The 15,393-nt window shown below is 41.7% G+C and overlaps 1 protein-coding gene across 1 annotated transcript in view; it reads left to right on the top strand.

Moving 5' to 3' along the window:
- EFCAB8 (EF-hand calcium binding domain 8) overlaps positions 1-12,214 on the top strand; it is a 75,078-nt gene extending 62,864 nt beyond the window's left edge. Inside the window, exons 23-27 of the mRNA XM_070748731.1 lie at positions 6,327-6,495; positions 7,603-7,735; positions 8,971-9,172; positions 10,652-10,750; positions 11,916-12,214. Of these exons, the coding sequence (XP_070604832.1) occupies positions 6,327-6,495; positions 7,603-7,735; positions 8,971-9,172; positions 10,652-10,750; positions 11,916-12,128 (816 nt within the window). The 3' untranslated portion in view covers positions 12,129-12,214. The remainder of the gene's footprint in view (positions 1-6,326; positions 6,496-7,602; positions 7,736-8,970; positions 9,173-10,651; positions 10,751-11,915) is intronic.
- Positions 12,215-15,393: the final 3,179 nt, after the last annotated feature.

Raw genomic sequence — 15,393 nt, 5'->3', positions numbered from 1 at the left:
ATCATCCCGTTTATTTAAACAAAAAGATCTTTTTTCAATTTCAATAGCTTCTAGAGAGATTCTTTTATATAAATTCTCTGTTTTGTGGAGTAATTTAGTTTTTTCAAAGTCAATTTCGTGCCCTGTTCTTTTAATGTGCTGGACAAGGGAGGAGGTCTTCTCCTGTTTCTTGACTGCATTCATATGTTCTGCCATGCGCTGGCTCACTCTTCGGTTAGTTTGTCCAATGTATGTGGCTGCACATGTTTTGCAAGGGATTTCATAGATACCTTGGTATTCTAATTGGATTTTATCTTTGGGGCTCCTTAGGATATTAGATATTTTTTGGTTAGTGCAAAATGAGGTTTTGATGTTATGTTTTTGTAGAATTTTACTAATTTTATCCGTGGTGCCTTTGATGTAAGGAAGGATGGTGGTGCCATTGTCCTGTTCTTGATCTTGTTTTTTGGGGGGTGTCTCTTTATTGATTAGGTTTGTTATTGTTTTCTCTTTGAATCCATTAGAAATTAGTACATCTTTGAGTTTGTTCAATTCAGTTTTTAAGTGCTCATGGTCAGCTAAGCGTTTGGTTCTGGTGATGAGAGTTTTGGCCACTGAGGTGATTTGTGCGGGGTGGTGGTGTGAGTGTGCATTTAGATAACGGTTGGTATGGGTTTTCTTTTGGTAGATAGTATGTCCTAGGCTGCCATTGGGTTTTTTATAGACCAGTACATCTAGAAAGGGAAGTTGATCATTGATTTCTGTTTCCATAGTAAACTGTATTTTGGGGTGTAGGCTGTTGAGATGAGTGAGGAAATTGTCTAGTTTTTCTTTACCATGTGGCCAAATTACAAAGGTATCATCAACATATCTCAGCCAAAGTTTGGGTTTGTATTTGGCTTGCTCTAAAGCATTATTTTCGAAATATTCCATATAGAGGTTGGCTATGACAGGTGATAGAGGTGATCCCATGGGGGCTCCCTCTATTTGTTTATATCTTTGTTCATTATAGATGAAGTATGTATTGGTCAGGCAGTGGTTGGTAAGGTCTAGGATATATTTGGGGGGTTTGTGTTTGTCTTGGATAGCTGTCAAGGCTTCTGTAATAGGTATTTGTGTGAACAGGGACACGACATCGAAACTTACAAGTAGGTCATCGGGTTGTAGGTTTTGTTTTTTGATTATTTGTATAAAGTGGGATGAATTTTGAACATATGAGGTAATAGTTTCTGTATATGGTTGAAGGTATTTGGCTAAAAATTTGGCAAGGTTTTGTAGAGGGGAGCCTATAGAACTGACTATTGGCCTGAGAGGTATTCCTTCTTTGTGTATTTTTGGAAGGCCATAGAGTTTTGGACATATGGAAGATTTTTCTCTGGGGATGATTTTTTGCTGGATTTCTTCGCTGATGGGAGAGGCCTTGATTTTAGATTTGGTGGTTTTTTCTAGGTAGGTGGTAGGATCTGTGCTTAGGAGTTTGTAGGCCGGATTTTTTAGTAGATTTGTCATTTTTTCCTTGTATTCTGCTGTGTTCATTACTATAGTGGAGTTTCCTTTATCAGCTGGAAGGATTATTATATCCTGGTTTTTCTTTAGATTGATAAGTGCCTCTCTTTCTTCCTGCTGTATGTTGCTTTTTGGAGGTTTACTAGAGCACAGAATATTAGTGACTTGGAGTCTGATTTTATTAGCAGTATCTGGGTTGATTTTATGTAAAGTTGTTTCAATTCCACATATGATATTTTCAGTTGGTATTCGTCTTGGAGTTATTGCAAAATTAAATCCTTTTGAAAGAATATTGGTTTCTGTAGTGGTGAGTATCTTGTCTGATATGTTATGTACATAACATATCAGACAAGATACTCACCACTACAGAAACCAATATTCTTTCAAAAGGATTTAATTTTGCAATAACTCCAAGACGAATACCAACTGAAAATATCATATGTGGAATTGAAACAACTTTACATAAAATCAACCCAGATACTGCTAATAAAATCAGACTCCAAGTCACTAATATTCTGTGCTCTAGTAAACCTCCAAAAAGCAACATACAGCAGGAAGAAAGAGAGGCACTTATCAATCTAAAGAAAAACCAGGATATAATAATCCTTCCAGCTGATAAAGGAAACTCCACTATAGTAATGAACACAGCAGAATACAAGGAAAAAATGACAAATCTACTAAAAAATCCGGCCTACAAACTCCTAAGCACAGATCCTACCACCTACCTAGAAAAAACCACCAAATCTAAAATCAAGGCCTCTCCCATCAGCGAAGAAATCCAGCAAAAAATCATCCCCAGAGAAAAATCTTCCATATGTCCAAAACTCTATGGCCTTCCAAAAATACACAAAGAAGGAATACCTCTCAGGCCAATAGTCAGTTCTATAGGCTCCCCTCTACAAAACCTTGCCAAATTTTTAGCCAAATACCTTCAACCATATACAGAAACTATTACCTCATATGTTCAAAATTCATCCCACTTTATACAAATAATCAAAAAACAAAACCTACAACCCGATGACCTACTTGTAAGTTTCGATGTCGTGTCCCTGTTCACACAAATACCTATTACAGAAGCCTTGACAGCTATCCAAGACAAACACAAACCCCCCAAATATATCCTAGACCTTACCAACCACTGCCTGACCAATACATACTTCATCTATAATGAACAAAGATATAAACAAATAGAGGGAGCCCCCATGGGATCACCTCTATCACCTGTCATAGCCAACCTCTATATGGAATATTTCGAAAATAATGCTTTAGAGCAAGCCAAATACAAACCCAAACTTTGGCTGAGATATGTTGATGATACCTTTGTAATTTGGCCACATGGTAAAGAAAAACTAGACAATTTCCTCACTCATCTCAACAGCCTACACCCCAAAATACAGTTTACTATGGAAACAGAAATCAATGATCAACTTCCCTTTCTAGATGTACTGGTCTATAAAAAACCCAATGGCAGCCTAGGACATACTATCTACCAAAAGAAAACCCATACCAACCGTTATCTAAATGCACACTCACACCACCACCCCGCACAAATCACCTCAGTGGCCAAAACTCTCATCACCAGAACCAAACGCTTAGCTGACCATGAGCACTTAAAAACTGAATTGAACAAACTCAAAGATGTACTAATTTCTAATGGATTCAAAGAGAAAACAATAACAAACCTAATCAATAAAGAGACACCCCCCAAAAAACAAGATCAAGAACAGGACAATGGCACCACCATCCTTCCTTACATCAAAGGCACCACGGATAAAATTAGTAAAATTCTACAAAAACATAACATCAAAACCTCATTTTGCACTAACCAAAAAATATCTAATATCCTAAGGAGCCCCAAAGATAAAATCCAATTAGAATACCAAGGTATCTATGAAATCCCTTGCAAAACATGTGCAGCCACATACATTGGACAAACTAACCGAAGAGTGAGCCAGCGCATGGCAGAACATATGAATGCAGTCAAGAAACAGGAGAAGACCTCCTCCCTTGTCCAGCACATTAAAAGAACAGGGCACGAAATTGACTTTGAAAAAACTAAATTACTCCACAAAACAGAGAATTTATATAAAAGAATCTCTCTAGAAGCTATTGAAATTGAAAAAAGATCTTTTTGTTTAAATAAACGGGATGATACCTCGCGCCTGCCAGAGATTTGGAAACCAGCCTTAAACAAAATAAAAACTTCATTATAATCAATATGTCAATCCTTTAATTATTATGATTTTAGAATTTTATATTTGGAAATCAGACTTAAACAAAACACTTCATAATCTTCATACCATTCCTTCTATAACCATGATTACACCAACCAATCAGATCACGGAAGCATAGTCACCCAATCTATTTGCTACATTCAAAGCAAATCTCCACCCCCACACTACATGCTAAGAAGGAATGTCAGTTGCTAATATTCATTTGCAAAAACACAGAGATTGGAACTCCAGCCTGATGATGGTAAATGTGATTTTACCGAAACGTCGCATAGACATGCAAAACATTACACAGGGCAAAACCCGAACTCAGAACAATCTACATACATATACCCGTGAAAATTTACGAAAACAAATATATATATATATATATATATATATATATATATATATATATATATATATGCATGCCTAACTAACTATAAAACTCAAAAATCACACTCAACAGAAATTGTGTTACAAATTGTTCCCCACTGAAATTGGGTCCCTTCTACTCTGTGGCAACCCCTGAGATATTGGAAGGCTGCTATCATGCCTCCCCTGGTCCTTCTTTTCATTAAACAGCTGTACCCAATTCCCGCAAGTGTTCTTTATATGTTTTAGCCTTCAGTCCCCTAAATTTGAATAAAACTCTAGCAGGAGATCCTATACCAGTGATGGCGAACTTTTTTTGGTTCATGTGCTAAAAGTGTGTGTGTGCATGTGCTAGCATGCGCACACCTGGCCACGCCCATTCTCTCGCCGCCACGCATGTGCACCCACGATACCAGATATTCATCTACCTGCTAGGTATTCATCTGGCCAGCATTCTTAGTCTGGTCAGCTACATTATTTTATCCCCTGGTTAGTGTTCTGCCGGGCTCAACGGCACGAACCCCAAATTAGGTGCAAAGGTATGAATTCAAACACGCACACTTGAAAAGTCAAGAACAAAGTTTTTATTGAAAATAAAAAGAAAGCAAAACACCCTTTTTGCAGTCAAAGCAACAGACTTGAAGGCAGTGAAAAGCAATAAACAAACACAAAGCAATTAGCAAGCACCTGTGAAAAGGTCACAGCTACCCTTCTTCTACCGTTGGCAACTCACACAATTAACTATGATTTAATGTCCAAGTCCTGGGATCGATGCAAAGAGATTCCTTGAGATGAAAGCCACTTCCTCTTTCTCCGAATAGATAATCTTCCACACTGAGAGGTCGGCACGCTGCCCATTTAATAGCAGCCCTAATTAATTGAACCACACCCAACCACAGGTGGACTCTCTTATCTCATATAATACCTACGTAGCTGCTCTTTCCTATTCATTGCCCTGCGCCTGCGTACGTCAATGAATGCTTCTTCATCTGAGTCCAGTGAAGAAGATAAGGAGGAGGATGAATTGCCCCTAATTGGCTGCCTGCCAGGCCCCCCGGTCTGAGGATCCCAGTTCATATTCACTCCCTGTTTTGCTGTCAGCAGCAGACGGCAGTAACACTGGCCTCTGACACTGCAAAGATTCACCAATGAAAACAAGCCTGCAAAGATTTAGGGCTGGAAAAAACCTTAGTTGGAGGGAATAGCAATGAAAAGAAGCCTGCAAAAACTTATTCATCTAACTAACAGGTATTCATCTGGCTAGTGTCCTTTGTCTGGTCAGCTTCAGTACATTATTTTATCCCCTAGTTAGGGCTTAAAAAAAACCCTTTTTCAGAGGGAATAGCAATGAAAACAAGCCTGCAAAGATTTAGGGCTGAAAAAAATATTCGGAGGGAATATCAATGAAAATAAGCCTGCAAAGACTTAAGGCTAGAAAAAACCTTCTTTGGAGGAAGTAGCAATGAAATAAGCCTGCAAAGATTTGGGGCTGAACAAACCTTTTTCAGAGGGAATAGCAATGAAAACAAGCCTGCAAAGACTTAAGGCTAGAAAAAAAACTTCTTTGGAGTAGCAATGAAATAAGCCTGCAAAGACTTAAGGCTGAAAAAAAATCTTCTTTGGAGTAGCAATGAAAACAAGCCTGCAAGTTTGTTAGCACCTTGTTAGGGCTGGAAAAAAAAACTTAGAAAAAAAGCTACATTTGCAGTATAAGATGCAGCCAACATTTTTAGGAGGGAGAAAGGTGTGTCTTATACTCCGGAAAATACAATATGTGTATGTCTTTTCATCCAGGTTTCGTCCAACATACAGTATGGTAGTGTGAACCTGGTATCTGGTTGCTTTTCCAACATTTGGCGGACATGTTTTTGAACCTCTTTGCTAGCCTTGAGCATTTCATTTCATTTCACTTCACTTCACTCCACACCACTCCACTCCATTCCCTCTCCTCTCCTCTCCCCCCTGCCCCCTCCATTCTCTCCTCTCCTCTCCCCCCCTCCCCCTCCCCTCCCCTCTCCTCTCCACTCTATTTATTTTATTTTATTCATTTAAATTTGTATGCCGTTCAACTCCCTGGGGATTCTGGGCGGCTGTTGCAACTTCCGATGGTCACTAAGCAAACTGCTGTAAGTTCAGGATGGGCCCGTATTGACGATGGTTGCACCTTCTCATTTTATTTCCTCTCCTTTCATCCGAGGTTTGGTGGACGGCTCTTCCTTCCCACAATGCATTCCAGCCTCTCTCTTTCCCCCGCAGCAATCCGAAGGCTGGGTGACCAACCTGATCCCTCCAGTCTGCCTGAGTTCTTGGCGGGGTCACCTGAAAAACATCATCAGCCTCCGATACGTGGAAAAGTTCAAAGCTGTCCTGACAGCCAGCCACGACGGCACCATTAAACTCTGGCTCCTGACCGGCAGGCACATGGGTAAGGGCGGCATTTTTATGGGTGTTGGATGGGAAATGCATGAGCTTGCTCAGAGGAGCGTTTGCCAAGCTGGTGCATCTTGGTGTTAGTAGGTCCTCAGCTCTACCCACCCCTACATGTGTAACATATTGCTGCTGCTGCTGCTATTTTTGTTGTTGTTGTTGTTGTTCTTCTTCTTCTTCCTCCTCCTCCTTTTCCTCCTCCTCCTCCTTCCTCCTCCCTTCTTCTTCTTCTAACTTTTCTTCTTCTTCTAACTTTTCTTCTTCTTCCTCCTCCTCCTTCCTTCTCCCTTCTTCTTTCTATCTTCTTCCACCTTCCTCCTTTCTTCTCTTCTTCTTCTAATTTTTCTTCTTCTTCCTCCTCCTCCTTCCTCCTTCCTTCTTCTTTCTATCTCCTTCCTCCTTCCTTCTCTTCTTCTTCTTCTTCTTCTTCTTCTTCTTCTTCTTCTTCTTCTTCTTCTTCTTCCTCCTCCTCCTCCTCCTCCTCCTCCTCCTCCTTTCACCACTAATGGCATTCCCCTTCCCCACCTCCTCCTCCTCTTCCTTTCACCACTGATAGTATTCCCTAGCTGGGTCAGGAAGCAAGAAAACCATCAAGATCATTTCTTCCTGCGCCTTTTCCTGCTCCTTCTCCTCCTTCTCCTTCTCCTCCTGCTCCCTTCTCCTTCTCCCTCTCCTGCTCCTTCTCTTACTCCTCCTCTTGCTCCTGTTCCTCCTGTTCCTCTCTATAAACACACGTCCTTCTCACGCATGGAAACTGCTTCTGAGCTTCGCGCTTGAAGTGGAAAAGAATGAAACTTTTATCTGGGGGTTTTACCAAGTGGATTGATAGATCTTTACAGAAAGGGCTGGTTCATATTATTATTATGATGAAAAAAGCGAAAAGTTGCGATGGGATGTTAATGCCTTATTTTGCTGCAACACAGAGAGTCGGAGGTCAGCGTTTCTCTTTCTTTCTTTTTTCGTATCCTTCTTCCCTTCCCTTCCCCGTCTTCCTCCCCCACCGTTTTCCTGTTTATTTTTTGTATTGTGTATCTTATTTTATTTTATAACTCAATAAAAATGTTAAAGTCAAAAAAAAATAAAATGTTTTTGGGTTCACGCTTAGGGGCCTTCGGACAGTCGTTGTGGAATCTGGAGTTATCAAACATAATTCCAGCGGAGGTCCCTGATGAAATCCGTCACGTGGCGTCTCTGCACACCCTCAAAGTTCTCAATGAGGGCCGGCAACCCCACTGGGAGTGAGTAAATGGACCACTTGGCCCATAATGCACAAGTATATAATATAGAAGTATAATTGGCTCAATCAAAAAATATACATCAAAAATTGTAATAACTATATAACATAAACTAAGGCAACAACTGTGGCGAGGAGAGCGTTTCCCAGGTTCATCTGGTGCACCAGTTGCGGCCCTATTTGGACCGGGAGTCACTGCTCACAGTCACTCACGCCCTCATCACCTCGAGGTTCTACTACTGTAATGCTCTCTACATGGGGCTACCTTTGAAAAGTGTTTGGAAACTTCAGATTGTGCAGAACGCAGCTGCGAGAGCAATCATGGGCTTCCCTAAGTATGGCCCATGTTACACCAACACTCCGCAGTTTGCATTGGTTGCCAATCAGTTTCCGGTCACAATTCAAAGTGTTGGTTATGACCTATAAAGCCCTTCATGGCATTGGACCAGATTATCTCTGGGACTGTCTTCTGCTGCACGAATCCCAGCGACCGATTAGGTCCCACAGAGTTGGCCTTCTCCGGGTCCCGTCAACTAAACAATGTTTTTATTTATTATTTAGATTTGTATGCCACCCCTTGTTGTCTGGCGGGACCCAGGGGAAGAGCCTTCTCTGTGGCGGCCCCAACCCTCTGGCATCATACTTGACCACTGGTTCTGCATACTTGACCACTGGTTCTGCATACTTGACCTGTAGCCCAGGGGTAGACAAAGTTGGCTCTTCTATGACATGCAGACTTCAATTCCCAGAATTCCTGAGCTAGCATGATTGGCTTAAGAGTTCTGGGAGTTGAAGTCCACAAGTCATAGAAGAGCCAACTTTGCCTACCCCTGCCGTAGCCCATCACTGCTTGTAGACAAAATTTACAGAGATATACTGGCTGACTATAGAGCTTAAAGGACTAAATAATTCAGAATACTATGAAACATGGAACAGATGTTACAATAGGACTAGGAAAAAAAAGAGAGGACTGTGAAACAATGCGAAATGACCGATAAAAAAATCAGAACTATGTAAATATATGACACTGTATATTATTAAGTAGATATGATGTAAGAAAATGGGGATAGATCTGTGTTAAAATATTGTGATTTTCTAAAAAATGAAAAACTGCTTAAAAATGTTTTTAAAGAGGACCTCTGTGGTCCCTTCTGGCCCTAGGATTCGATGTCCTAAATTTTAGGGAGCCCCCTGGAGATGCTCACGGCGCATTTCTCCCTCCCTCTTGGTCTCCCCCAGGAGCACCCGCAAAATAGTGAAGACCCTGAGCCAGCAGAGGAAACAGCAGTCGCTTCTGATGGACCTGCTGAGCCCCAAGTCCACCCTCAGCATCGACGCTGTGGAGAAGATGCAGGACCTCATCAACAGAGAGACACGGATGAGCCTCCATAATGATGACCAGATTGAGGCTTCCTTTCAGAGGTGGGAGGAGTCTGGGAAGGTGAGCCTGCCTGCCTGCCTATCTATCTATCATCTATTTATCATCACTCTCTCATCTGTCTCTCATCTGTTTATCATTTCTCTCTCTCATCTGTCTGTCTATCATCATTCTCCTTCCCTCCCTCCCTCCCTCCATCGCTATCATCTCGTCTGGCTGTCTGGTTTATCATCTCACTATCCATCTATCTTTTTATTATCTCTTTCTCTCTCATTAATCTGTCTGTCTATCATGACTCTCTCTCTCTCTCTCTCATCTGTCTATCATCACCTTCCCTCTCTCCCTCCCTGCATCCCTGCATCCCTGCATCCCTGCATCCCTGCATCCCTGCATCCCTGCATCCCTGCATCCCTGCATCCCTGCATCCCTGCATCCCTGCATCCCTGCATCCCTGCATCCCTGCATCCCTCCATGCATCCCTCCATGCATCCCTCCATGCATCCCTCCATGCATCCCTCCATGCATCCCTCCATGCATCCCTCCATGCATCCCTCCATGCATCCCTCCATGCATCCCTCCATGCATCCCTCCATGCATCCCTCCATGCATCCCTCCATGCATGCATGCATGCATGCATGCATGCATCCATCCATCCATCCATCCATCCATCCATCCATCCATCCATCCATCCATCTATCTATCTATCTATCTATCTATCTATCTATCTATCTCCGAGTCTTCGGAGAGGGGCGGCATAAAATCTAATAAATTATTATTATTATTATTATTATTATTATTATTATTATTATTATTATCTATCTATCTATCTATCTATCTATCTATCTATCTATCTATCTATCTATCTATCTACCTACCTACCTACCTACCTAAATTTGGGTAGCCCTTCACTGGTTGACCCCTTCTTCTTCTTTGCCCTTCAAATGTTGGAAGGCTGCTATCATGTCCTCTCTCGTCTTTCTTTTCTCTAGACTGCCCATACTCAGTTCCTGCAACCGTTCTTCATCCATTTTCATTCTCAGGCGTTCAATCCTCTTAGTTAGTTGCTCTTCTCTGCACTTCTTCCAAAGTCTCAACATCTTTTTTGTGTGTGTAGAGCAGTGTTTCCCAACCTTGGCAACTTGAAGATATTTGGACTTCAACTCCCAGAATTCCCCAGCCAGTGAATGCTGGCTGGGGAATTCTGGGAGTTGAAGTCCAAATATCTTCAGGTTGCCAAGGTTGGGAAACACTGGTGTAGAGGAAAGAAAGAATAATAGAAAAGAAACTACATAGAAAGACAATTTTTAAAAAAATTAATAAATAAAATTGAAAAAAAAATGCAAATATGAAAAAATGCAAAACTACGTCAAGAAAAAATAAGGTACAAAATGGGTAACCCTCTGATTATGTTTTCTTTTCTTTTGTTTGCCATTGTTATGTTTGTGTATGTTTATAAAAATAATAAAAAAAATCAACATCTTTTTTGTAATGTGGTATAAGTAGTAATGAGTGGCATATCTTGATTTGTCTGTCCACCTGCAGAAAAGTGACATTCTGGGCCTTGCCTACAAGCAGAAGGCCCGCCGGCCTTTGCTGAAGCAGCTTCCGGAGGTGAAGGCCTCGGTGGCCAACAAGGACCAGGTGAGCAGAGAAAAGGGAGGTTTGAATTAAGGTGGAGACTTCCGAGCTTCTCTCTGAGGGTCCGTAGCTCACAGGAGGCAATTTCTGGAGTAGGTAGGGAGCACTCCGATGTTCCCGGTCCCATAAAGCAGTGGTGGGCTATGAGCCAGAATACTAAATTGTGCTCGCCACGGCGGCTTGTAAGTTCTTGCGAGACCAGTGCGATTTTGCTCATGGAGCTGCAGGTAAAACCTCGCTGAAACACGGGCGCAATTTTGCTATCTCCACAGGTGCAGTAGCAAAATCGCGCTGGTCCTGCAAGAACTTACGAGTCGCGGCGGCGAGCGCAATTTAGCGTTCAAGCTTGTAGCCCACCGCTGCCATTAAGTGACCAGATTTTTACATTGTTAAAGAGGGACACCATTGGCCGGGGTGTGGGTGCGGTTTGGGGTGGGGGGTGTCTTGATTAAAAATTTGCTCTAAATGGAGCAAAAAAAAAATATTCCCTATCTTTTTCTTTCTCTCTTCCTCCCTCCCTCTCTATTTCTCTCTCTCTCTCCCTCTCTATTTCTTTCTCTCTCTTCCTTCTTTCTTTCTCTCTCTCTCTCCTTCCCTCTTTCTTTCTCTCTTTTCCTTCCTCTCTCTCTTTTTTCTATGAAAAGGCATATAAGTCTAAATGTTATTGCTCTAAAAGAAAGAAAGAAAGAAAGAAAGAAAGAAAGGACAGAGAAAGAAAGAAAGAGGGAGGGAGGGAGGGAAGAAAGAAAGGAAGGAAGGAAGGAAGGGAGGGAGGGAGGAAGGAAGTGGAGGGAGGAAGGAAGTGAAATGTGAACCCACTCTCATAACACTACTCCACATTGATGTACTTAATATTTAAGTGAAGCAACCCAGCTGTCTGAGGTAACTTACAAAATGTCGGACAGCTCCTCAAATATTTGCCTTTAGAGGTTTAAGTTGCAGCAGTCTTGACTACGCTGGTGTAGCCATGTTTTTTTACCTCATGATTTAGAATTTTTACCTCATTTTACCTCATACCTTAACAAATCATTGTGTTGTACCTCATGATTCTTGACAAATGTATTTTTTCTTTCATGTACACTGAGAGCATCTTTACCAAAGACCAATTCCTTGTGTCCAATCACACGTGGCCAATAAAGAATTGTATTCTATTCTATTCTTTCCTCAGGCTCGGATCTATCACTGTATCCAGTATACGGACCTTCACCCATTGATCAGTCCTCAAATCCCCGATGTTTTGGCGGAAGCCCAACAGATGCAGGCTTTGGCTGACATAAAAGGCATGCGGAAGGGCAAGCGATGGATGGCCTTGACTGGCGTCATGAAGCCCACGGTGAAGAATATAATGCTACGCAGGAATGCCCTCAGTACCAGGGAGTGATTCCCCATAGCCCGAATCTTCAGGAGCTCAAACTTGCAACTCTTTCCAGGCCCGATCCGGTCCTGTTTCCGAGTAGACTGCAAAAGACTTTGAATTTTTTCCAAAAGGGATTCAAGCGGCCGAAGCTTGAAAATAAACAGAAGTAGTGAAAGTCCGTGGCTTGGGATGGTCTGAAAGGAGGGGGGTGGAGGAGGAGGGTCCCCACTGGAGAAGGCCATTTGGGGCTGATGAAGGAGCTGTGACCCCTTCAGAGCCAGAGAGTCTAGAGCAGGTTTTTTTAGAGGGGCTCAGGATCCATTTTGAAGGGAAAACGGGCTGGTCGATTTTTCTTTGTGATTTCAAAGTTTTATTAGTTTATCAAAATATAAAATATACGTCGTCCTCAGAATGACAAGAGTTGGAATGAAACTAGTCCAACCTCCCCTCCCCCCTCCCCTCCCCTCCCCCTTCTTTTCCTTTCCCCTTCTTTTCCTTTCCCTTCCCTTCTCCTCCCCTCCCCTCCTTTCCTTGCCTCTCCCCTCCCCTCCCCTCCCTCCCTTTCCTCTTCCTTCCCTGATTATAGCTAGATTATAATGCAGCTTGTAGAGATGGGCTGTCCATTCTCAGGTGTGTTCAAATAATGCCTGGACATCCATCTCTCTGGGGTATTTAAACTCCCACCCAGGGCAAGGGGTTGGATTGGGTAACTTCAGCGGCCCTTGGGTGAGAAAAACAAAAAGAGTGAATAAAGCCTGCAAGTAAAGTTTTGGGTTGTTTTTTTACAAAGCCCAGACCATTTCTTGGGTGTTGGGCAACCTGGCTTCTAATTTGGCTTTACACATTCCAGGATTTGGCTGCTTGGCTGCATAGCTACAGGTATAAAAAGCAGGAAGAGGGAGGTTGTGATCCCGCTGGTGAGACCCCATTTGGAAGACTGTGTCCAGTTCTGGAGACCTCACCTACAAAAAGATATTGATAAAATTGAACGGGTCCAAAGATGGGCTGCGAAAATGGTGGAAGGTCTCAAGCATAAAACTGATCAGGAAAGACTTCATGAACTCAATCTGTAGAGTCTGGAGGACAGAAGGAAAAGGGGGGACATGATCGAAACATTTAAATATGTTAAAGGGTTAAATAAGGTTCAGGAGGGAAGTGTTTTTAATAGGAAAGTGAACACAAGAACAAGGGGACACAATCTGAAATTAGTTGGGGGAAAGATCAGAAGCAACGTGAGAAAATATTATTTGACTGAAGGAGAAGTAGATGTTTGGAACAAAGTTCCAGCAGACGTGGTGGGAATTGAATTGAAACATGCCTGGGATAAACATATATCCTTTCTAAGATAAAATACAGGAAATAATAATAATAATAATAATAATAATAATAATAATAACAACAACAACGTCAGAAAATATTTGACTGAAAGAGTAGTAGATGCTTGGAACAAAGTTCCAGCAGACGTGGTTGGTCCATCCACAGGAACTGAATTAAAACATACCTGGGATAAACATATATCCATCCTAAGATAAAATACAGGAAATAACAAAAACCACCACCACCACCACCAACAACAACAACAACAATAATAATAACGTGAGAAAATATTTGACTGAAAGAGTAGTTGATGCTTGGAACAAACTTCCAGCAGACGTGGTTGGTCAATCCACAGGAACTGAATTAAAAGATACGTAGGATAAACATATATCCATCCTAAGATAAAATACAGGAAGTAACAACAACAACAACAACAATAATAATAATAATAATAATTTATTAAACTTGTATGCCACTCCTCTCCTTATAGTATAAGGGCAGACTAGATGGACCAGGAGGTCTTTTTCTGCTGTCAATCTTCTAGGTTTCTATGTTTCTATTTGTCTGGCTGCCCTGCCAGAATGCCCCTGTTGGCATTGAGTTGAATTGCGTCGTCACTTTGTCACACTGACGTCTGTCCCGGTCCTTTGCGGCACCGTCTGGCTTTTCATTAGCCACCATTGTTCTTGACTTTGATCTTCTGAGCTTGGCAGCAGCATGTGGAGAGCTGGCGATGGATATCAGGGCCTTGCTGAGGCCACACCTAGAATCCTGCATCCAGTTTTCGTCACCATTCATAAAGTTTTCCCCCAAATTTTGTAATATTCCGAATCTTCTTTATCTTTAATTCTCAATGTAAGTCTATTCATTTCAACACAATCCATAATCTTCCTTAGCACCTCTCTTTCTGTTGGTATTCTATTTACCGTATTTTCTGGAGTATAAGATGCTTAGTTTTTCGGGAGGAAAATAGGGAAAAGAATCTGCTTACCAAGTATTCATCTGGCCAGCATCCTTAGTCTGGTCAGTTTCAGCACATTATTTTATCCCATGGTTAAGGGCTTTAAAAAAAAAACCTTATTTGGAGAGAGTAACAATGTAAGAGCTTGCAAGCCAGTAAGAGCTGGGAACATCATTAGCACCTGGAAAGAAACATTCACAGCTTGCAAAACCCCCCCCCACCTCTGCAAAGACTTAGAGCTTGGAAAACATTCTTCACAAAGAGTAACAATGAAAGAGCTTGCAAGATGATAAGAGCTAGGAACATTGTTAGCACCTGGTTCTGTCTGGAAAGAAACTTATTTGGAACAAGTTAGAGCAATGGAAAACACCCTGCAAAGATTTAGGGCTTGGAAAACATTCTTTGCAGAGAGAAACAATGAAAGAGCCTGCAAGGTAAGAGCAGGGAAGATAGTTAGCACCTAGTTAGGACTTGGGAAAAAAGCTTCGAAAAAAGCTACATTCAGGGTATAAGACGCACCCAAAACCTCTTTTAGGGAGGAGAAAGGTGTGTCTTATACTCTGAAAAATGCAGTAACTTCCAAATTTGTGCATATATAATTCTAAAAAGCAGTCACTATATGGATAATTAAGTCCTACCCTCAAAAGGTCATTACATAGCACTGCACACCAAGACAACCAGACACAAGAACAGTTTTTTCCCAAACACCATCACTCTGCTAAACAAATAATTCCCTCAACACTGTGAAACCATTTGCTAAGTCTGCACTTCTATTCTACTAGTTTTTCTCATGATTCCTATCATCCTTTTCCTCCCACTTAGGACTGTGTGACTGTAACTTGTAGCTTGTATCCTCAAGATTTTTATTACTATTGATTGTTTCTTCATTGCTTATTTGACCCCTATGACAATCATTAAGTGTTGTACGTCATGATTCTTGACAAATGTCTCTTTTTCTTTTCTGTACGCTGAGAGCATCTGCACCAAAGACACATTTTCCTTGTGTGTCCC

This window comes from Erythrolamprus reginae, chromosome 3 (genome assembly GCF_031021105.1).
Source record: "Erythrolamprus reginae isolate rEryReg1 chromosome 3, rEryReg1.hap1, whole genome shotgun sequence".
Taxonomy (NCBI): domain Eukaryota; kingdom Metazoa; phylum Chordata; class Lepidosauria; order Squamata; family Dipsadidae; genus Erythrolamprus; species Erythrolamprus reginae.
Note: the sequence above shows the minus strand (reverse complement) of the source record. Positions and strands in the feature narration are given on the sequence as shown.